Source organism: Electrona antarctica (genome assembly GCF_951216825.1).
Source record: "Electrona antarctica genome assembly, chromosome: 18".
Lineage (NCBI taxonomy): Eukaryota > Metazoa > Chordata > Actinopteri > Myctophiformes > Myctophidae > Electrona > Electrona antarctica.
In genome coordinates this window covers 24,953,494-24,974,703 of record NC_136799.1, presented here as the reverse complement: position 1 = coordinate 24,974,703, position 21,210 = coordinate 24,953,494, and the positions used below count along the sequence as shown (strand labels likewise).

At 40.9% G+C, this 21,210-nt stretch overlaps 3 protein-coding genes across 5 annotated transcripts; 1 reads left to right on the top strand and 2 right to left on the bottom strand.

Annotated features, from left to right (window-relative positions):
- Nucleotides 1-1,610: 1,610 nt before the first annotated feature.
- shda (Src homology 2 domain containing transforming protein D, a) lies at nt 1,611-10,754 on the bottom strand. 3 transcript variants are annotated; one of them, XM_079528100.1, is made up of 8 exons: nt 10,545-10,754; nt 9,315-9,549; nt 9,071-9,172; nt 7,591-7,747; nt 6,924-7,181; nt 5,967-6,147; nt 4,288-4,407; nt 1,611-3,416 (listed from the first exon to the last, which is right to left on the bottom strand). In XM_079528100.1, the coding sequence occupies exons 2-8, from the start codon at nt 9,543-9,545 to the stop codon at nt 3,230-3,232; spliced, it is 1,236 nt and encodes a 411-aa protein (XP_079384226.1). In that variant the 5' UTR covers nt 9,546-9,549; nt 10,545-10,754; the 3' UTR covers nt 1,611-3,229. The 3 variants fall into 3 exon arrangements, with proteins under 3 accessions (XP_079384226.1, XP_079384228.1, XP_079384227.1); XM_079528102.1 differs by lacking the exon at nt 10,545-10,754 and adding an exon at nt 9,664-9,715; XM_079528101.1 differs by lacking the exon at nt 10,545-10,754 and having other exon boundaries at nt 9,315-9,645.
- A 721-nt stretch (nt 10,755-11,475) lies between these two features.
- On the bottom strand, nt 11,476-17,571 carry yju2 (YJU2 splicing factor homolog). The gene is made up of 8 exons (XM_079528177.1): nt 17,416-17,571; nt 17,047-17,147; nt 16,362-16,506; nt 15,608-15,742; nt 14,316-14,497; nt 13,614-13,764; nt 13,211-13,376; nt 11,476-12,098 (listed from the first exon to the last, which is right to left on the bottom strand). The coding sequence occupies exons 1-8, from the start codon at nt 17,437-17,439 to the stop codon at nt 11,989-11,991; spliced, it is 1,014 nt and encodes a 337-aa protein (XP_079384303.1). The 5' UTR covers nt 17,440-17,571; the 3' UTR covers nt 11,476-11,988.
- A 1,796-nt stretch (nt 17,572-19,367) lies between these two features.
- On the top strand, nt 19,368-20,854 carry LOC306941731 (cocaine- and amphetamine-regulated transcript protein-like; the record flags this gene model as incomplete). The annotated part of the gene is made up of 3 exons (XM_079527366.1): nt 19,368-19,508; nt 19,611-19,691; nt 20,747-20,854. 3 exons carry the CDS (start codon nt 19,368-19,370, stop codon nt 20,852-20,854), a joined length of 330 nt encoding a protein of 109 aa, XP_079383492.1.
- Between the last annotated feature and the right edge of the window lie 356 nt (nt 20,855-21,210).

Sequence of the window (21,210 nt, the reverse complement as noted above, 5' to 3'; positions counted from 1 at the left end):
GGCTTTCCCCAGACAATGTATTGTGTAAAAGTGGACATGAAATGGATATCCATTTGGGTACATTTTTTACCATTGGAGTTAAAATAATACAGGATTTTACAGACTTACTACAGTGAAATCATTAATAGCCTATGTCACGATACGGATACAACAAATTTGAAATATCCATTTGTGTTCAGCACTGATAAAAACCCAATATGATTTGCGTAGGTAAATAATCAATTACGTACAACTTATAGCAGTATAACCTACTTTAAATTGTCTGTGTGACGAGCTTGGTCCAAAATAGTTATCTTTGATCTCAGACTGTGGTCAAGTGTGTCATCTCAGACCATCTGTGGGTTTTCTGTGTTATAGCACAAGTTTGTGTTATTAGTTCCACAGAATTAATTTACTGCACAATGCACAGCACAACAGTAGAATTCCATCCAGCATGATTCGGAAGGCATAATCATCAAAGTATGTAGCTATACTACACTCTACTGGCACTGGCAGCTACAGTAAACGTAGGACTTCTTTCAGTTTGATGTGCATTACAATAGTTTGCAAAACATTAAAGAAAGTAATGTAAATGTACACATTACGGCTGCTGCCAATAGTTTTAGCAAACTTTAAAACCAAAGAATGATTCTGTATAACGTTGCCTACCTGTCGCTGCAGCAGCCCGAGCTCTCTGACCCGACACCTGCCGGTTGCTATGGTATCAAGTAACACACAGAGTACAATTCATAATGATCTCAGAAGCTGAAACATGTTTGATATTCCTTCTACTCTCTGGCTGAATGATATAAAATGACCATCGGTGTAAACAGCAGCAAATGTTCTAGTAAACAATATTCTAAGATGGAAGAGCTTGGTCAGGGAATATACTGCGTTTAGAAGCTGGATTTAGGCAGTGAAGCAGTGTCCTGTCTCCACTCCTACCCAACACCAGGGTCTTCATTTCTCAAAGTGTCGGGAGACCACCTCCAACCACTGCAGATGCTGGTGATATTTGCATTAACATACTCTATCACACCATTTCCACAGTGGGTCGGTCGGGACAGTGGGTCACGACTCACGGACCCATTTTCTTTTCCTGCATAACAAAATATATATATATACACACACACATACATATATATAGTATACACACACATTTCAAATTATCTTTTTTTAAAAGAATAAGAAATTACATAAAATAAAGAAAAACCTATTTTAATTGAAGTAATGAAAATAGCTGATACGATATATAAGCTCATGGCACAAAGCGACGTGTTGTGCGCTTGTAGATCTGCTATTTTCACTAGTTTGGGTCACGGGCAAACATTTCTTTTTTGAGTCTTGAGATGAAAAGTTTGGGAACCACTGCTCTATCATACATATTGGTCTGGATTGCAGCTTTAAAGCTTCAGCTTTAAAACACTAATAATTTAAGGTAATGTCAAGAGAAGGTTTTACTAAAAGCAGATGGGACAATTTGTTAGGTTCATCTGATCTGGAAAAGGCACTGGTTGAGAACCTTATAAAACCAAATAAATTGTACCATACATCTCATAAACCACAGCGTTCGAAAAAGCGTTTGACGTTTGTACAGATACGTCTCTTATTCACAAACATGGAAACACCCATTTTAAAAACAAATACAACACTTTATTTCCAACAGACAATTAAAACGGTATAAAACACAGTAAAGAATCTACCAAAGCTTCTGTAATACTCATTATCATAAAGCGACAAGCTTTTAATATAATACTGTAGTTATTCTCTACACTAGTATTGCGGGAGACTGTTGCCGTGCTAAGCTAACTAACTCATGTGCCTTTGTCTTATGATTACCCGTTACTGCTGTGGAGTTCACACACAACAATAATTGAGTGGGGAAACCTTACAGGACAAGTGGCTACAGCATCATATCACATTCACAGGCCTTTCTTAAACAGGCTCAGATACCCACAGGCAAATAGAATGCTGGGTTGTAATGTAGTGCTGGGTTCGCAACAGAACAAATACTCAGGTGACGCGGCAGTGCAGTTAATCTAACTTGGCAGTAAAATACTCAAGAACAATCTTTAGAGAATAGATATTTCCATTTGACTCTAGAAACCAAACCAGTCTCAAAGTAGGGCTAAGCCTTCTTATACATACTGTTGCTTGAGAGAAAAAAAGACTAGACATAAAAATATTGATCCAACCAATCGTGATCATCACCAATGTTCAGGGTCCAATGGTAATAAGATGCATGGGATTCAGTGACAATACAAGTTCACAGGCATAAGTCCATGAGGTGTTGAGCACTCTTTGCTGAGCTGCCAGTGTAGTCAATTGGGATATGGTAAACAGGAAAAGGGTGGCACCACAACATTCTGTTCTCATGTACGGTACACGACAAATTAAGCTGTATGATTAGGAAAGGCGAATGAGCAAAGGGATAGTTGGCATCTTGTAGTATGACATGTAGAGTTTCATTCCAAAATGAGGCATTCGTCATTTGAAATATATAAAAAAGGACCATACCGGTCTAAACTCATGTTATTGTCTATACTCACAGCTTTGTCCATATTGTACGCACATTTCATTTGTTCATAAGCTTTTCTCCAGGCAAGCAGGCACTATTTTTGGCTAGACTTTTCAAATCAATCCACGCTTAAAATGCAAAAAACGCAGTGATTATTAGATGTCAATAATGTTGACAAAGAAAATGGCGCAAAATTGTGTGTTGGATTACCCGTCTCAAGGAAGTTGGAGTTTGGGTTGGCCAGACCACCGTTATGGTTCTGGTTTTGTAATGCTTACTAAACCAATAATACACGAGTCGTGGTACTGTGTATCATGTTTATATCACAGCTACGGATGTTGTTGGCAGTGGGAAGCAGAGTGCCTTAAATGCCAGTAGCCACGATATACGTAATACAATATATCACAGCCTCGAACATATTATTGCTTTTACAACACAGTTGCCAGCAATTAGCAGCTAGATTCAACCACAATTTTAAACATAAACGTGAACTTAAAAACGACTGTAGCTGTAGGTTGTCATCTGTATACAAAGAACGTTTTTCAATGTGGAGTTGCAATTAGAACAATTGGTGTTACAATCTGAGAATAATTGTCATAAAAACTATTGTATTGTACATTGTGTGTGTGTGTGTGTGTGTGGGGGGGGGGGGGGGGGGGGGGCACTAGCCATTCTGGCATTTTTTCAGAATGAAACTCATAATTCAGTAGCACCAGGAGTAACTGTTGTGTGTCAGAGCGTCTGCACTATGACTGGGTATAGTAGAGACATGTGCTCAGCTCCTCTGATAGGCAGCTTGTGGGTGGTGTAGTAGTGGATGACCTCAGGGATGGTGGAGAAAGGAGGGCTGTTCTCCCCAAGGACGTAGCACCCATCCTCAGTCCGACTGAACTTCATGTGCATGAAGCCTTTACAGCTCCTGAGAGAGAGAGAGAGAGAGAGAGAGAGAGAGAGAGAGAGAGAGAGAGGGGGGGGGGGGGGGGGGGGGGGGGGAGGAGAGAGAGAGAGAGAGAGAGAGAGAGAGCGAGCGAGCGGTGCTTCAGTAAATAATTAAATAAAACACATTAACACAATAAAGACCGACTGAAACACAAAGTCCTGTCTCTAAATGTTTAACCACTTGAACCCTATATGGTTGTGCAGAGTCCCTCAGGGCTCTATGCTAGTGATGTCTTTTGCTGTTTTCACTCTACGTTAAATATATTTGCAGAAAAGCTGCTTCACCATGTTTTTTAGTTGTCATTTATGGCCCCCTACACACTGTAGGAGTTTTAAAGTTGTCGGCGAGTCATCAGATCGTTGTGCATTTCACACTGCAGGAGTCTTTTTTATTTTTTAAATCGGCTGTCATTATATCTTTGTGGCTTTCACACTAAACGATTGATCGCCGACCAGGGATCACACACTGCAAGAGTTCACCAAGATGCGATCCAGACCCGATACATATAGGCAGCGGCTACATCATTTGTTTTTTTATTCCAATTAATTTGACATGCACGTGCAGAATGCCGTGATACAAGCGCGAGACCCACACAGGGCGCATCTCTCTCTCTCTCTCTCTCTCTGCGTGCACGGCACGCCACACACACAGGAATAGCTGCCAGGCTACACAGGGCGACATGTTTGTGATAGCGCTAGAGCGAGACAGGACGTTATAATCTTGAGTTTCATTAAATAACTCTGTCGCTCGCACACACACCACACACACGCACACACACACCACACACCACACACACCACACACACACACACACACACACACGGCAAAGAGTGGCGTAACAGAAACTGTACCTGAGGGAGAGCGAGTAGTCATTGCGGCAGGTCTGGCTGTTCCTCACCAGGTAGGAGCTCTCCTTACAGAGCGTCAGCAGACTCTCAGCCTCTGCCCGGCTCAGAGCACCGTGGTACCACCTACAGAATGCACATGAAGGCCCACACCATTTTAACCTGCAGCCATTAAACTGGTGGTCTTCTTCAGAGCGTCTTCCAATGAGCGAGCAGGTTCAATGACAGGATAGACAATAACTTGGAATGGAGTCCAGTGTTGAATCAAAATTCCTTGTTCCTCTTTGGTTTGGGTTTGAACTTACCCAAGTGAAACATGACTGAGATACATTAAAACCAATACTTTGGATGAAGACTAGTATATATTAAATGGTGCAAAGATGCAATTCTCATTTTTTCCATGAAAATATTTAGTCTTTAGTCTGTAGTTGCTGAACATTACTACATTCAAGCCAACTACTGTGGCTTTAAACAGACAACATCAAAGCTTGACTTAAACCTCTTAAAGTCTCTCTTGTAGCAAAACCATAAGAGGAACTAAAATTTATTTGACAGCCAACTAGTTTTGCCCCCCCATGTAAAGTGTCTTTGGGTAGAGTGCTATACAAGTCTGAGATTGTATTAGCGCTGCACGATTCTTTACAAAATGAGATTGCACCTGAATCTAGATTATGATCTTTTTTCGATGAGCACTGCTACAGAAGCAATTTGGTTCAATCTCCAAATAAATGATCTTTTTATGTTCCCTCAACTGCCTTGCAATAACTGATGAATCACAACAGCTCCATCAGGACACGTCATTTAGGCCTATCACATCGGAAATGAAGATGCGTGTACAATATTGCCAAATAGTACCTTTGGATCACAGTGGCGGCGTATTAAGGTTATTTCCTAATCTCAGTGGCGTATTAATGTTATTTCCTAATCTCATATCAGCTGCTACCTAACATGCATACAGTACCTGTACCTAACTGTCTTTATTTTAATGGGCTACACTCACCATCTAAAAAGCCATGCCATCCAAATAGTCTCTAGAATATTTGATTTGTGTAGAAAGCAATGTCAACATTTTAATGATGATTTTTTTTGGTATTCAGACAGCCAGTGTCTCTGTGACACATCTAGGGACCACAATCTGCATTCAAAGATGTTCCTAGAAGCTTTGTCATTGGTCGGAAAAAAAACCCGGTCGAAATTACTAACCAATCAGGAAGTAGACAGGCAAATTGAACAATGACAAAGCTTCTAGGAAAATCTTTGAATGAGATGGTGGCCCCCTAGATGTGTCACAGAGACAGATTTCTGTCTGAATACCAAAAAGAATCACTTTATTTTAGCCCAATTTAGTTTGATATTCAGCCAGTTGAGCTTAATGTAGCCAGGAACGGTGGATCATGTAGTCAGTTGCATTTACTGGTTGAGACCCGGGGGTGGTGCCACCACACCACAGTGCACACTGGCTTTTAAGACTTACTGTAGGAGTCAAAATATACATTTTGTTGTTGATTCTATATTTTGTTTTGTTTTTCCCCACGCTTGGTTTTGATGTTCCACTTCCTACCCTAATTGATGAGCTCCTGCTGTTTGTTTGAAACGCGTCACACAGTTCCTGCCAACAGCTCAGCCTCATAGCACTACTTTTATTTGGTTCGATCATGGGAAGAAGTAGTCGCTACAACACTTACACTTGTCTCTCCAGTGGCAGAGTTGGGTCCACTCTCTCCCCTAGGACTGGAGGAGTATCACCAATCATACGGAGTGTGGCCGACCCTCCCGTGACTGTGGTGGATGTAGGGCTGGTTCTGTGATGCCTGGTCTGATCTGTTTGGGCTCGTGCACGCTCCCTCTCTGCTCCTTCAAACTGAACTGTCAAACAAAGACAATTAGGGTTAGGAACATAACTAAATCCAATGGAGGAAATAAAAATGTGTTTGTGGGAGGAGTCCAAAGACAGATTGGCGTGTTTTTCCCTGTCAGTGTGGTACTTTGGGGACACGCCATGTTTCTGTGTTTGAGGACAGGCGGACATTTGTGTCTCATCTGCAATTTTGGTGCCAACTAAGACAACGGTGTGCACAGCCTGCTTGGATCAGGTCTACCAACGTATAACGAGGCATGCTCGTTATTTTCAGCACACAAAGATATCTCCAAACATCACAGACCAGAACCATGTTATTTTTATCAATTACTCAATCTGAAAAAAATAAATATATAAATGAATCATTTTTGGATAATTGTACATCCCTAAGTGGACCCTGAGCTGACATCCACTTAAAAGGATCATGCAGTCGTTTTGTGGATGATCGACCACATAGTTTATTTAGAGAATATGAATTTGTCTTATGAACTATGGATTTTACACTGAAAAACACTTCTCAAAAGGACCAATGCCAAACATAATCTGTTCTTGACTGTGCTTCATAACCGTTTGCCTGTTTCCCCCAAAAAATCAAACCATATAAGATATAAACATTTGTAGATATTAGGAAAGCACTGTGTGAAAGCACTTTGTTCTGATGCCAACCCACATATCACAAGCCCTGATACAGGCTGGATAGTGCATGTCGACTGGTGTAGAGAAGGTCTATGCCTCATTTGCCCAAATGGCAATAGCAATCCCAATATTTTGCATAGTATTTTACCTGCTAGTGCTTTAGAGATATTGTCTTTCTTCCACTCCCAGGGTTGGTCGTATTCATCGGCTGGCCTCTCGTCATCCTGCGGTAGCCTGCTTTCCCTGCCTTCTCCCTGACCAAACCCAACCTCGAGCCCCTGGGGCTGTAGGTGTGATGCTGGAGAGGCTAGGTGGTAGTGACGAGTCCGCTCCTCATAGGGGTTGTCATACAGCTGGCCACCATCTCCAATCCCTGGCCTGTTGTTCATTGGGCTATGCTGGAGCTCTGCACATGAAATATACAAAGCTAAAACCACTTACTTTATGCACGTGAAGTTAATTAACTAGGGAGAGAAGTGTGTTCTCTCTACCACACAAAGACTCAAAATACTTAGGCTAAAACTGAGAAGAAAGTTCTGAAGCAGAAGCAGGCAGAGATATCTTTCCAGAGGATGGTTTCATTTCAAAGTACAAAGCAGCCATGCATGGCTGAGCCAGTCCGACAGCCTCACAGCTTCTGACCGTACCAACACACATACAGCCATTTTGTTGGGTCTTATAAAAGGACAGTACATGCATGCATTTTTCCAATACTTTAAGACTTGTTCAAAATGTGTCAATACTTCCCATATCAGCATAGTTAATGTGTGTTAATCAAAGTATACAGTTTAACCATAAATTATGAGCTAACTGACCAGAGATGATCCTCTGGGCCTCAAATGGCTCCATATAGCTGCAGCAGTCCGGTGGCGCAGATTTGTGCTCCCAGTCGGGCCTGATCCTTGGATCTGGACGGGCGTCAAATGGGTCAGAGTAGTCTGTGTCCCCTACTGCTGGGGCAGACGGAACCACCTAGAGAGAGAGACAGAGAAAGAGAGAGAGACAAACAGGATGGGCAGGAAGCAAACTAAGTAGGGCAATGTGACAGACTTAATTGTGCCAAGTTGATGAGCCAGGACAATAGGGGCGGATTCACACAGAGTCAGTTTGATTCGAACTGTTCCCGGATACGATTGCCTGGTCCCCGCTGGCCATGATCAATTCGACCACACCTAAATCCACTTCATTCAACTGAAATGGTACTTATGTGCATCAGAGGGGCGCTGTGGACTATGGGGCTTTGAGGGGGGATTCACACTATGGTTCCAGTTGCGCATTCGGGACCACTTGGAGGCTTGGCAGATGTGTTAGTGTGAATGCTGCGTACCGTTCCCGGGAGTGGATCACCCAACCGTTCCCGGGACCACAAGTAGTCTTGGGACCGATTGAAGTGTACTCGGATACGGAAGAATCCAGGCCAATGTGAATCATGGCCAGCGGGGACCAGGTACCCGTATCCGGGAACAGTTTGAATCAAATCGGACTCCGTTTGAATCCCCCCTGAGTCACTTGTCAGAGTTTAGTGCAAATAATAAAGTTTGACTGTGTTCCTGACTTTGTCTTGAGTTATAATAACATAACAATACACAACCAAAGCAGTGTGCGCTGATGGTCTTTGAAACGTCAACTCTTGTCTGTATGACAGCAATCTGAAAACCCATCGGCAAATAAAAGAAGAATAACGCCCTCTTTTCCAGTCTGTCTCGAGAGACTAGTATGCATGACGGTGACATCATGTACGTACCATTGGTATGTTAACAGTGATGTCACTGACTAATCCCTGGTATTTTTATCCTTGCAGAAGTGCATGTGTTTTTTATATCGGCTCGCGCCACTCAAACACTAGCGGATTATCATTCCTTGTCAACATTCAAGTAGGACTACCAGAAGGTATAACCCATGTAAACTAATGTGTCATAAAGATAGATAAATTATATATGATTAATTGATTATAGTCCACCTCCTTCTTTTAGTACGGATGGCTTTCACATTGCAGCAATCCGTATCTAAGTACACATCAATCGGACTCCAGACTAGTACCTCCCCATGCGGTCCCGGGAACGGTTGGGTGATCCGCTCCCGAGAACAGTACACAGCATTCACACTACCACAACATCTGCCAAGTGGTCCCGAGTGCGCACCCGGGACCATACTCATAGTGTGATTCCGCCCTAAGTGTGTGCTGGCATGGGCATGTGGAAGAAAGTTCTGGAAGAAAGTTCAAGAGAAAATATGAAGTATGGAGTGCAGTAGAAACATGCAGCGGAAAGTAAAGCAGAAGAGCATCATACTTACAGGTTCCTCTTGAACAGTCACAGGGCTGAGAGGGACCTGACAGCGACCAAACTCCTGGGAGTCCACTTTGATGAGTCTATGTTTGGGTGACACTATTTTCACCTAGAACATGACATATTAGTGAGCGGAAACGCGTTCACAAATCAAATCATCCTCTCTGGAGACTTCTACTCTCAGGATCTACAGTGCAGAATAACACTGAATACATGAATGAACATTGCTTTGAAAACATACATATTCATACCTCCACACCATTAGGCAGAACTGAACCGAAAGAGGGCAGGCTCACTGTGGCACTACAAGAGTTGTAGCTGCCTTTATGTTTGTCAGACGTCTGGTAGGGGTCCTCAAAATCCAATTCCTTCTGAGCTCTGTAAGCCTTCAGAAACTCACTCTCTGTGTAATCTGGCCTCGGGGGCTGTGGAGGATCGCGGCGGCTGCCAAGGTTTAAGTAGCCCTTCAACCACTTTGCCATGGATCTAATGTGAAGAAAACAGATTGCACAGGATTTGTATGACGATATTAATGATGATGACAGAGACGGAGAGGATGGAAATTAAGCAGCTCAATCCTACAGAAACCGACAAACTCACTGTTTTGATTGATTGGAGGAAATGATTAACCTGACTCCGCCAGATTGCGGCAGCTGGCGGAGTCAGGTTAGGAAATGATCACTTCTCCCTTAATCAGGTGATCACACCCCCCCCCCCCCCCCCCCCCCCCCTTTTCTCCCACCCTGTATTTGTTCCTGTGATGATGATGATATTGAATTTTTTCCTGTAATGATATTGAACTTTGTTATTTCTCATGTCATGTCTATGAATTGATTGCATAGGGCTGAATGGAAACAAGACCGCAAGGACTTTCTTTTGGTGCTTAGTCCCTTTTGGACTAAGTGTTTAACAGTACTTTTTTTGTTTGCATTTCTGTCTAATAAACTATTCAATCGATCAATCAAAGCTCTGGAGGAAAGAGATGGAAATTGGAAGTATAAAAACATACACATCATTCATGCCATACAAATGACGCAAATTATAAGTATCCAGTGTCAGCCACTTCTTATCAACTTATACTTTCCATTCAGCCCTATGCAATCAATAGGCAAAGCTAGCTCTGGTCCATAGCCACTTAAAAGTCCTTAAGGCTATGGACCAGAGCTAAAGCAAAGCAAAGAGCTTTCATAATGCCATTTGGCGGAAAAACAAAAACATCACTACTAGTATCACTACTGCCTACTAGCAATGACTTGATCAGTGACTTTAATAAGTTATTATCCATGTTAGCATATAGCACAAGTTTCAACCCATCATTTGTTATGCATATTTGCTTGCAACTTAATACCAATAGTTAATAGTAATATCAATGTACGCTATTAATAATATTAGTCGGTAATTAGCCAACAGTTCCGTCTAAGGTTGGCTAGGTAGCTAACATGGTAGCTAACGTTGTAGTTTGATAGGTATTTTTCGCTCACCCTCCTTGCCCTGTCGGTACCCCGTACCAGTTATATTTGTGTTATCAACATCCAGCGTTTTATTTGATCCGAGCTAAATATGAAACATACTTTTCCTATTCAACGCCGCCTGCTCAAGGCAGGTCGGTAATCTAAAGCTACTGTTAGCTAATGCTAACCCAGGCTGTTCTCCGACACAACAGTGTTGACTGGCATTTAAAGGGGAGTGACACAGTCGGCCAGCAATAGCCTGTTAATATTTATAATAAAGATTGTACTTGTAATATTATAACCTCGCGTCACCAGGCTTTCCAGCAATATTATAGCACATGCAATATTGAGACTATATAGACCATTTAACAGAGAACACGTAGGCTGCATTGACATTATTTGTAGCCAAAGCACTTAATACCAACAGTTACCAGTCATTAGGGCCCATAGGGGCCCATTGTGTTGTCCTAAATGCTGTTGGGCCTTACATAAAAGTGTCCTTTATGTACAGAAATGTCCTACCAAGCAATGATATGCGAAGCACCTTTTTTTATTGCATGTAATCACACCTGTGTGAAGTGAGGGGCGCTCTTATCATTGTACATCAATCTGACATGTCTATTTGCTCAGACACTTGGCATAAAATTCTCCATTCATTGTCAATGGGAATTTAATGTTTGTCTAGGACAAAATAGACACTAAGCCGATTAGCTCAGACACTATGTAAAATTCTCTATTCATTGTCAATGGGAATTTAATGTTTGTGTAAGACAAAAATACACACTAAGCCGATTAGCTCATACACTGACGTAAAATTCTCTATTCATTGTCAATGGGAATTTAATGTTTGTAGGACGAAAACCTACACTAAAAGCTTTATATAGGAGGGGCTAGCGCCCCTAAAAAAAACAATAGGCTTCCTAAAAGTCTGAATACAGTTCAAGGCAGACAAAGATCAAAGAATGAGTAAAAATACAATTTTAATTGAAGAATAATAGTTAAGGAAGCAAAAGCCAATTTTCTTTTTCTTCTTACAAACTTATTTGCCATTTTTCAACTACAGGTCCAGGAGTTTACATCACACCATTTACATATTAGACATTTAATTGGGGGGCACGCGTTAGTCCGACATCACGTTAGTCTGACAAACATGGCCAGTTACCCGTGGCTTAGGGTTAGTAATGACGGATTATTGGGAGGTCGGACTAACGCTATGCAATATGCACCACATTTAATTGACACTCAATGACAATGAAAAGTTTACAGTAAACAGCAGTTTACTTTACTGTCTTGCTCAAAGACACTGGCAGAACATAGATTGGGATCAGTCCACCTTGCAGGTTCTGTGTGCAGCTCTCTGCCATTTGAGAGAGCTGCTCAGATTTATCAGAGATGTGTATATATATATTTTTTTAAATCTACATCATGACAAGACAAACTTTATAGCCCATTGTCTCAATCCATCCTTTATATCTTAATCACTGTCATTGCTATCACTGTCTGAATATGCACCCAAGAGGCTGAGAGATGACCCATTCTGAACGTTGACTGGTTGAGTAGCACCAGCTGTCACCACTTTAGAACCTGTAAAATAAAATTACAAAGACAAAAAATAAATCTGGTTTAATGGCCATAAGAGAATTGAAACAATGACAGACAAAGAAAATAAAAAAAGTAAATTCCCATTAGATATTAACATTAGCTTAAGAAAGTAGCTTAAGAAATGTATTCTGTAAATACATCATATGAATCTCCAAATAGCCCCAAGCAAATTAAACTAGCACCTATGAAGTGACAAGAACACACTGTAGGTACTCAGGGGCCAGGGACCCATCTTGCGTTACCCCCTTATGCAAACTTTTAAGACATTTATTTTAACTATTTTGAAAAACATTTTAAAATAGTGAAAATAGCCGATCAACAGCGATATGATCGTGAGCTTGTAGTTCGGCAAGCTTTAACTTTTTTTCTTTCTTTTCTCAATGAGTTTCAAAATCTTATATTATAATAATTGGCTTACGGGAGCCTCGGGAGGACTGGCAGACTGTCACGCTCATATCACTATGACCATAACCATATACTGTGCAGGGATGTCGAACTAATTTTGGGGTGGGGGCCGCATTGGACGAAATGTGACTTTATGAGGGCCAGAGCAGTGCAACCAGTCGGGACTGCAAGTATGCTCCCGCATGTTTACGTACACAGCTGTCACTTGGCATCGTTTTTCTTCCTGTTGTCCCAGTCACTGCTACAGCTACACCACAGTATATCACACAAATTATATTTATCATTAAGAATAGCTACTTACATTATTGACTTTCATTATTGGTATTATACTTGTAGCCTAGAAGCCACTTGCTATGAGAGAATAAACTGCTGTGGGCTGGCTCGTGGGCTGGTTCGTGGGCTGGTTCCGGCCCACGGGCTGTATGTTTGAGATCACTAAACATACGGCCCATATAATTGGGAACTGTTCCCAATTATATGTGTTGTTTAACCGTACAAGCGTGTAACCAATATATGGGCATATACTAATGACATCAACAATTTCCATATATGGCTATAAAAGGGACAAGGACTGACAGATACAGAGATCTCTTGGTCGGATCGGCGGTACGATGTGTGGGCCGTATAGTGGCCTGAAATTCTAGTCGTAAAGGTTAGGGGTAAGGCAGCGATATGGCCTTATATGTCACCTGTGTTTGAACTGGGGGCAGCAGGGGGCGCCATTGAACCAGGTTTACTGACAGCTGCTTTCTTCTTCACCACCAGAGATCCAAGGCCTCCTCCACCTCCTAGTGTGCCCACACTCTTCTCCCAACTCTCTACCTTGAACTTTTTTACTCCTATGGCCACAGAGCTCTGTATATAAACAACAAGACATACACATTATTCTTTTACATAGCTGCAGTCCTAGATCAAATAGTATTGATACAAAAAATAGCAGATCATGGGTACAGCATAAGGGCAATTAACATTGTCGCCACTCAAATTCTGGCAGTCATCACCTGTTCTATGAGGTAAACAACCACACCCATGTGCCAAGATAGAACTGAATGCGAGTACATACACGACTTTATGCAGTATCAGGGGCTATACCTGTGCGTCTGTAGTTTTGTCAGTGGTGAGAAAGTCTGTAGGTCTGTCCGTACTGGATCTGTTTGGTTGTACATCATTACTCTTTTCATCCAGGTCTGAATCAGAGTCTGAATCCCTCAGTCTCTTCACTAGAGCCCGATCCAACATCTCTCTGTAAGAAACACGCGATTTTAATGATTAGATCAGCCGGCTCAAAAGGGGTACATTGCATGTCTGTGCAAGTATATCATATTGAAACCAATGGCTTGCTGGTCATTCCATGTTTAATTCTATAAAATAGTCTAATGAACAACTTATATTAGATTAATTTGACAGTTAAAGTTGTATATTTGTCTCTCTCTCGTGATTTGAAACAATGTCTGAACTGCAATAAATATGGAGGCGCATCTGGCGCCCAATCCAGTGCCCTCTGCTTCAAATAACTTTAGGTGCATTGTCAACCACCTCCCAAGTACAGATGTGATACAGTAGTTACATTCTGGGCATGTCATAATAAGCTAACATTTGGCGAAAATGGAAGGCCGGCTAACAGATTTAGTGTAGAGGAAAAAGGAGGGGTCCAAGAAAACACCCCCAGTGTGGCCAACATGCATCTCGTGCTATGAATGGAAAGTGGCTGAATAGACTCTGTAATTTACTAGCAAAAGTGGAAATCTACACGCCATTGGTGGCCTGAATATGTATATCAGATGTTCAACTAACTTTGTCTCTCTCTCATCCTCTTCTTGTTGCCGTTGAATCTCTCTCTCCTCTATCATTCTGTACTTGTCAATCATCCCCTCGAAGTCCACCGTAGCCTGTCTCTGGTTTAACTCCTTCAGCTCCTGAAGGTTCTCCAGAACCTCCATCTCCATCTTAGAATCCCGAGTCCGGTTCTCCAACACCTGGTTAAAGGATCACATTCACAAATAGCATCAAATCCTCCTTCTTGGGGTGCCACCATTGGGAGAATCCCAACAAGACCCTGTTCTTCCAACCCATTGAGGTTATTTTTCCTTTTATGTTGGGAAACCATGTTGAATGACATAATGATCATGGGAGATTATTATTTTTCCTTCTTTAAAATGCGTCTTTAGAGTTACTTAAATTAAGAATCTGAATGAATTACTGTATGTTTGAATACCAACCTGCTGAGTGATCCTCTTACATTCATTCAGGCTAATCTGGAATCCTCTACAATTGCATCAATGCTTTTAAACTTAAAAGTGATGCTTCTTGCGCCTTTCATTATGCTTCTTCATTGTGTTATATTTTTGTGAGAACAAGTAAAGCGTTGTTAGGTGAAGGCGCGCTCTACTCAGGGAGTCAAGTTAATAGTCTCTGTAGCTGATGGGTGCAGATTCTTAAAGATCAATGGAAAAAAGGGAATATCCGCACTCTCTTGTATAAAGTTTCTTTATTTCATGAAATGAAATGCTACTTTTAAGTCAGAATGGCAGGGGGAAACCGAATCGAGCACAACAGACGATTAGTTGCACACTGGTGTAGCGTGCAGTAAATAGCAGATATACAAGCTCACAGCGCATAGCATTCGTGAAACGCTGTGAGCTGCAGATCTGCGCACGACACCGGCACCCAACAAAGTAGACCTATAGCCGAGGCAAACCCTTTCTGTGTTGCCGTGTCAGGTTACATCCAGGCGCGTGGTGCATTCTGAGCAGCTGATCAATGTAAAAAGTATTTGAGTGGGAATGGATGCTTGGTATTTTGGAGATCACTTGACTAGTAACAAGTATATGCTGCGTTTTGATGACTTCATGTCATTCACACCGTGGCCATGGCTACATACACCCCCCCACTCCCCTTATTTATTTATTTTGCAGATCCGCACTGATCTCATAAATGGCCCATATGAAGTCCTCAAGATGGAAATCCGTCCCGGGGACGGAACACTTTGAGCCCTGCATAAAGGCATTATGGACATAAATTGATATTCAGGTGTGACACAATTTTGGAATAACAGCAAACATGACCAAAACTGTCTTTACACCAACCTTCATGGGGTTGTTCAGTTCCTCCTCTTCTCTCTCCGTCTGAACTCTCTTCACCTCTTCCTCAAGCAGTTTTTCAGCCTGGAAGTTCCTTGTGGCACCATGCTCCATGGCATAGTCTGTGTTTTCTGGATCCGTCTATAAAAGGGGGACAACCAATTCGTATTAAAACAGACCTGACTTATACCGCTTTTTACCATTTAACCAAATCTCTTCGCCAAAAATAGACAATATACAAGCTCAGCTATTTTTGGCGAATGTTCCCTCCAGAACAGGAATGCTGGGGTTGAAGTGTTTAACCCTTAGAGCCTTTTTTTGGTGGACCATTTTATATCAATGTCACCGTACTATTTCCTTTTCTTTTAAAATACAGTTACATACAGTAATAATAACATTATGTATAGCACTAGGGTACTTAAAGTCACTTACTTACTACTTACATAGTTTACAGGCAACAAAACAAACACTTATGGAAAGAGACTACTAAACTATTTCCACAAATGTATACTGTATTGGAAAGCACTTTGTAACTCTGTTTTGAAAAGCGCTTTATAAATAAAGTGTATTATTATTATTATACTGTCTCTATTGTGAAATGTTATGTACCATTATTATGTAGCATTACATAGCAATGGCACTGTAATTAACATGCAATGCTTAGTATATTCTGGCTTATGTTTTAACAACTTCATCTAACCCTGAAAATAAACTTGTGGACTGATAAAAAATAAATAAAAAGGTTAATTGAAACCCTCACCTTGAAGGTAATTTCAGCCAGACAACGAGTACACTTGATGTAGAAGCGAAAGATGGGCAGACCCATGTACAGCTCATTTTGAACAGTCTCCTTACGGGCATTGAATTTCTTCCCCTTGTAGATGTACTCTCCGCATGTTTTACACCTGCAACCAGTCAGAGAAGCATTAAGAAGGTTAGTTGAAAATGTGAGAACTCTCTTCTAGAGAACAAGAGAATGTATTTGTCACGACTTATGTAAAAGCAGCGAGATGCTAGTGTAGCAAGGTCTTCAAAACTGTGCTCTATTAGACTGATTGATTGAAATTTTTATTTCACATTATTATTATTATTATTATTATTATTATTTATGATGAATTCCTGTTCTGTCTATAGAAGTGTCTATTTGTACGTCTCTAAATGTTTTGATGATTTGAACATGGTGGACCCTATTGGAAACAAGTGTAATGCTTAATTGGGTCGTCCACTCACAGTTAACAGCCTTTGTATTGAGTTTGTGCTTGAAATGTACTGTAATTCTGCAAACTGTTAATAAATTCTTCAATCAATCAATCAAACAGTATGTGGAATAGTGGCGTAGGAGCGAAATTAATGTAATCCCTTGACACACAAACACAAACAGAGCACCACTCAACACGAGACAAACAATACTTGACAAAATAAATGACAACATTAACTAGATATACCTCATATTGAACGGAGCCATCAATCTGACCACATATTGACGGTCTTTGGGAAGTTTCAGCTTTGGGATTTTGGCTGGATCAAAATCTGGTGGGTAGTATTTCTGTGGAGGACAAAACACTTATGAATTACTCAAATCTAATTACATAATGTTGCTACTTTTAAATCTATCCTACATTTTGCTTAGCAACGTCAAGAGCGATATGTGATGTCATGCAATGCCGATTAATTGGTTTTGAGAAAACTGAACCTTTGCCACAGAATCTGTTTCTGGGACGTTATGCGCGGTGAGAACGTTTAGCTAACAAGCTGCTGCGGATAAACCCTTGTTCTAAACCATTGTTAATTAACATGTCGCATGCGTTACTCACATTCAAGACTTTTCTTTCAGACATTGTTGATCAGGGTAGAAAACCAAACCTATCGAGGGAAATTAACACGTATCAAAGTTATCAGCAGCAGAGACCATAGAGACCACCAGCATACATGAATAAACAAAGCCTCTCACAGTGAGTGAACCTCCGGTTGTCGCTTCTTTAACTTCCGTCAAGTTAAAGCACCTAGAGTTCGATACTGCCCTCTACAGGAACTAACCACGCATCACCATGCAGGCTGTGGAACACATGGACATGGTGGAACAGGCCACTCACTAAAGTCAAAGCAATCCAATCAAAGCAATCCATCCAGATCCAAGTCTACAATAGGAAAAGTGGATTAGACCAATGTCATACTTATTATGTGACGACTAATGTGGTCGACAGGCACTGTTTTCCTCACACCTCATACCATATAAAGATGTTACTATAATTTGTTTATTTGAATTTTACACATACACTGTGTTACAGCTGTAAAGCTGCGACGTGACAGTTGATTCTGCACCATGCGTGTTTGCTGTTTGACATATATAGGCCTACGTTTACACACCGCAATGCTGTGTGTAAATGTAGGCCAAAAAACATACATAACATACAAAAAAGCATATAAAACGTAAAATGTAAAATATCACATGTGTATCATGATGTGATGGTTTTGGTGAAAGACTGCATTGTAATATTATTCAGAATGGAAATAAACTAAACTAACATTCTGCTAGTTCCTATTCCTAATCTATCTAATTCATGCTATACTGTGTGTAGGCCTATAGGCCTGCCCTATACCTTTCAGCACCATATCTATCTGCACTATAATGAGATCATATAGTTTTCAACAACCTGCAATTACACACACACACACACACACACACACACACACACACACACACACACACACACACACACACACACACACACACACACACACACCCTGCCCATGGGGGCATTTGGGGTTATTTATACAGGAGGAAATTGGCTCGTGATTAGAGATTGGTGTCAGTGTGCGGGTTAACTAGGCGTCTGATTTATTGAACAAAGGTGACAGATATGTGCACACATAGTGGAAAGTAGCCAAACATACATTAACCACTTCAGCCCAATTATTTGGCTATTTGAAAATAGCCGATCTAAAGCTCACAACGCATGGCTTTACTGTACGGGTTGTTGTGAGGTTGTAAATCGGGTATTATTATAAAACTTGTGAAATGGGTCATAATGAGTCATTTTACTTTTGGTACTTTCAGTAGGCTCTATCTTTATGCTAATACGTCTTTTAATACCAGTCTTTTACTTGTGACAATTGTGAGTACTTCTTCCATCACTGCATATGCATGGTTATGCACACACACACCGACGGCAGACTAGCTTAAGATTTAAACTCTCGTAGATGTATTTTATCGATTCTGAAAATGTCAGAATCGATAAAATAGTCGGCAGACCAGATTGACGAAACAGGGGCAACACTTTTGATGCCTTAAATTTATATTTAAAAACAATTTGAACATTTCTATTCACAAGATCTATAACTTGAACCTTAATTGTGCAGTGCTGCCTTAAACTTGGACGTGCTTTCACATATTTCACATCTTCGGAACTTCCTGTGGGTCTGCACAGCGCAGCTATATTGATGAAACATATATCGAGGGCTCGTCTTTTGTCGTGTTTGAAATTCAGCTCGTACTTTAAACTGGGATGCTTGCTGGCTTGAGTCAACAATAATTCTTGTTCGTGACACTTAAATCCACTTGCAATCTTTATTTCATTAGGTTGGGTCAACACGTTTCGTTTCGATCAAAGGTGTTGAGAGTCACTCGTGTCAAACTTGCCATGAATATTTCAGGAGTTCTGTGATGTCAACAGCGCCTATAAAGTGGAAGAGTTCTTCCAAAATGTTACGGACACTTCCAACCTTCTGCTCTTCGCTCGCTTCCCGAAACTCTGAATTCAGCACCATGGTCAGCGCCAGAGCGCTTCTTCTTGCTGCCACCTGTTGTGCGTATTTGTGGGTCGTTCATGGAGAAGATTCATCCTTCGAGACTCGATCCTTGGATGGTTTCCCGATGAAAGAAAGATCTCCCGAAGAGAAAGATCTAGTAAGTTTTAGAGGAGAGAGAAGTCTCAAAACAGAACTTTATTTTTAATCGTACAGCATTTTATACATTTTAGAAATTTCTCTTTTGTATTTTTCTATGCAGATTGAAGCTTTACAAGAAGTTCTGCAGAAGCTGAGGAGCAAAGAGATGCCATCAGAGAAAAAGTTAGGCTGGCTTCCTTCGGTGAGAGGACTTTTCTGAACATGCTCCTTCCTATTTATGAAAATCAAATGAAATATTATACTGAAAATAATATCATCCCCATATTTCATGAATAGGCTATTGTGTTTATAGCATGCAGGATGTTCGTTCAGAATCGCCTATTAAATCACGTTTCATGAATAAGAATCTGTTAACTATACAAACCGAGGCACTTATTTCAGAGTAGCCTACATTTCAGGCATGATTGCTAAAGACGATATTGGGAGCCTTAAAAAAAACTAAGTAGTCTATATGCCTTTTATAGGCGTAAAAAACACTCAAACAACCAACTAAACAAACAAAAAACAACAACAGAGACTATCTGATAGCGTGGATGTAATGTTGGGTGTCTTACGGTTATGGTAAGCCCATTCTATTCCTGCCTTTTTGCAGTCATTTACTTTTGGTACAAACGGTCTTATTCCCCTTTGTTTTTGGTTCCAGCGTTATTGACAAAGGCACAAAGCATGTTATTAATATTTATTGACTACGTGGATGCGAGGCGCTGTGTAGTGATGGCAAAAGTAGGCTATAGACTACTAAATTGTTTTACTTAAAAAGTACCAATACCCTATACAAAGTGTTAAAGTTCAATGTTCAAAATGTACTTGAGTAAAAGTATATTGGCATCAAAATATAGGCTATACCAAAAGTAATAGTAGCCTACTCATTTTGCAGAATGTCCCATTTCACACTTTAAAAAAGTTCAACGCATCGCAACGAATTGTGAGCGTGTAAGCTATTTTCAAATAGTCTAGGGCTGAACTGGTTACTGCAATAATAACCAAAATCTGCAAATTAACTAGTAAGTATAATATTTGCAAATAATAATTATTTGCAACTTTTAGGCTGTTTTAGTAAAAGTACATTATTTGCCTCTGAGATGCAGTGGCGTAAGTAGGCCTATTGCATGAAAATTAAATACTCCAGTAAAAACTCTTAGGTGTATAGTACCTGAGTCGCCTGTATACGTGTAGGCCACTTACTTTCCGCCACTGGCGCTGTGTTACTAATTCAATTTGTATTGATCATTTCAGTGTGACGCTGGAGAGCAGTGCGCCGTGCGTAAAGGAGCGCGCATTGGCACACTGTGCGGATGCCCGCGCGGCACGGCCTGCAACTTCTATGTTCTCAAATGTTTGTGAGAGCAAGGCGGGACATAAATGTGTGCATCAAGATTTGCTTAATTGTCGGCACGGCCTGCAACTTCTATGTTCTCAAATGTTTGTGAGAGCAAGGCGGGACATAAATGTGTGCATCAATATTTGCTTAATTGTCTTCTCGTGCTGATTTCCCTTTTTCCTTGTTCTTTTTTTGACAATAATAAAAGAGTGAAATGTGAAATATGCTATATGAATAAATGACGCATTGTTTTTTCTAAATGTGTGCGGATTTTGTTTTTACATTATGTAGTCCTACAGCTTAGTGCAGCATTATGCACATGCACGCACGTGTACGTGCATGTGGGTGTGTGATGATGCGCAAAGGGGAAAAACAGCCT

Coding starts and splice junctions, on each gene's coding strand:
- shda (XM_079528100.1), bottom strand. CDS start 9,545: ATGGCAAAGTGGTTGAAGGGCTACTTAAACCTTGGCAGCCGCCGCGAT. Junction 7,182..7,590: donor GGCCCAGAGGATCATCTCTG/GTCAGTTAGCTC, acceptor TTTCATGTGCAG/AGCTCCAGCATAGCCCAATG. Junction 3,417..4,287: donor GACTACTCGCTCTCCCTCAG/GTACAGTTTCTG, acceptor TCTCTCTCTCAG/GAGCTGTAAAGGCTTCATGC.
- yju2 (XM_079528177.1), bottom strand. CDS start 17,439: ATGTCTGAAAGAAAAGTCTTGAAT. Junction 14,498..15,607: donor AACTGAACAACCCCATGAAG/GTTGGTGTAAAG, acceptor TCCTTTAACCAG/GTGTTGGAGAACCGGACTCG. Junction 13,765..14,315: donor GAGGATGAGAGAGAGACAAA/GTTAGTTGAACA, acceptor TGTTTCTTACAG/AGAGATGTTGGATCGGGCTC.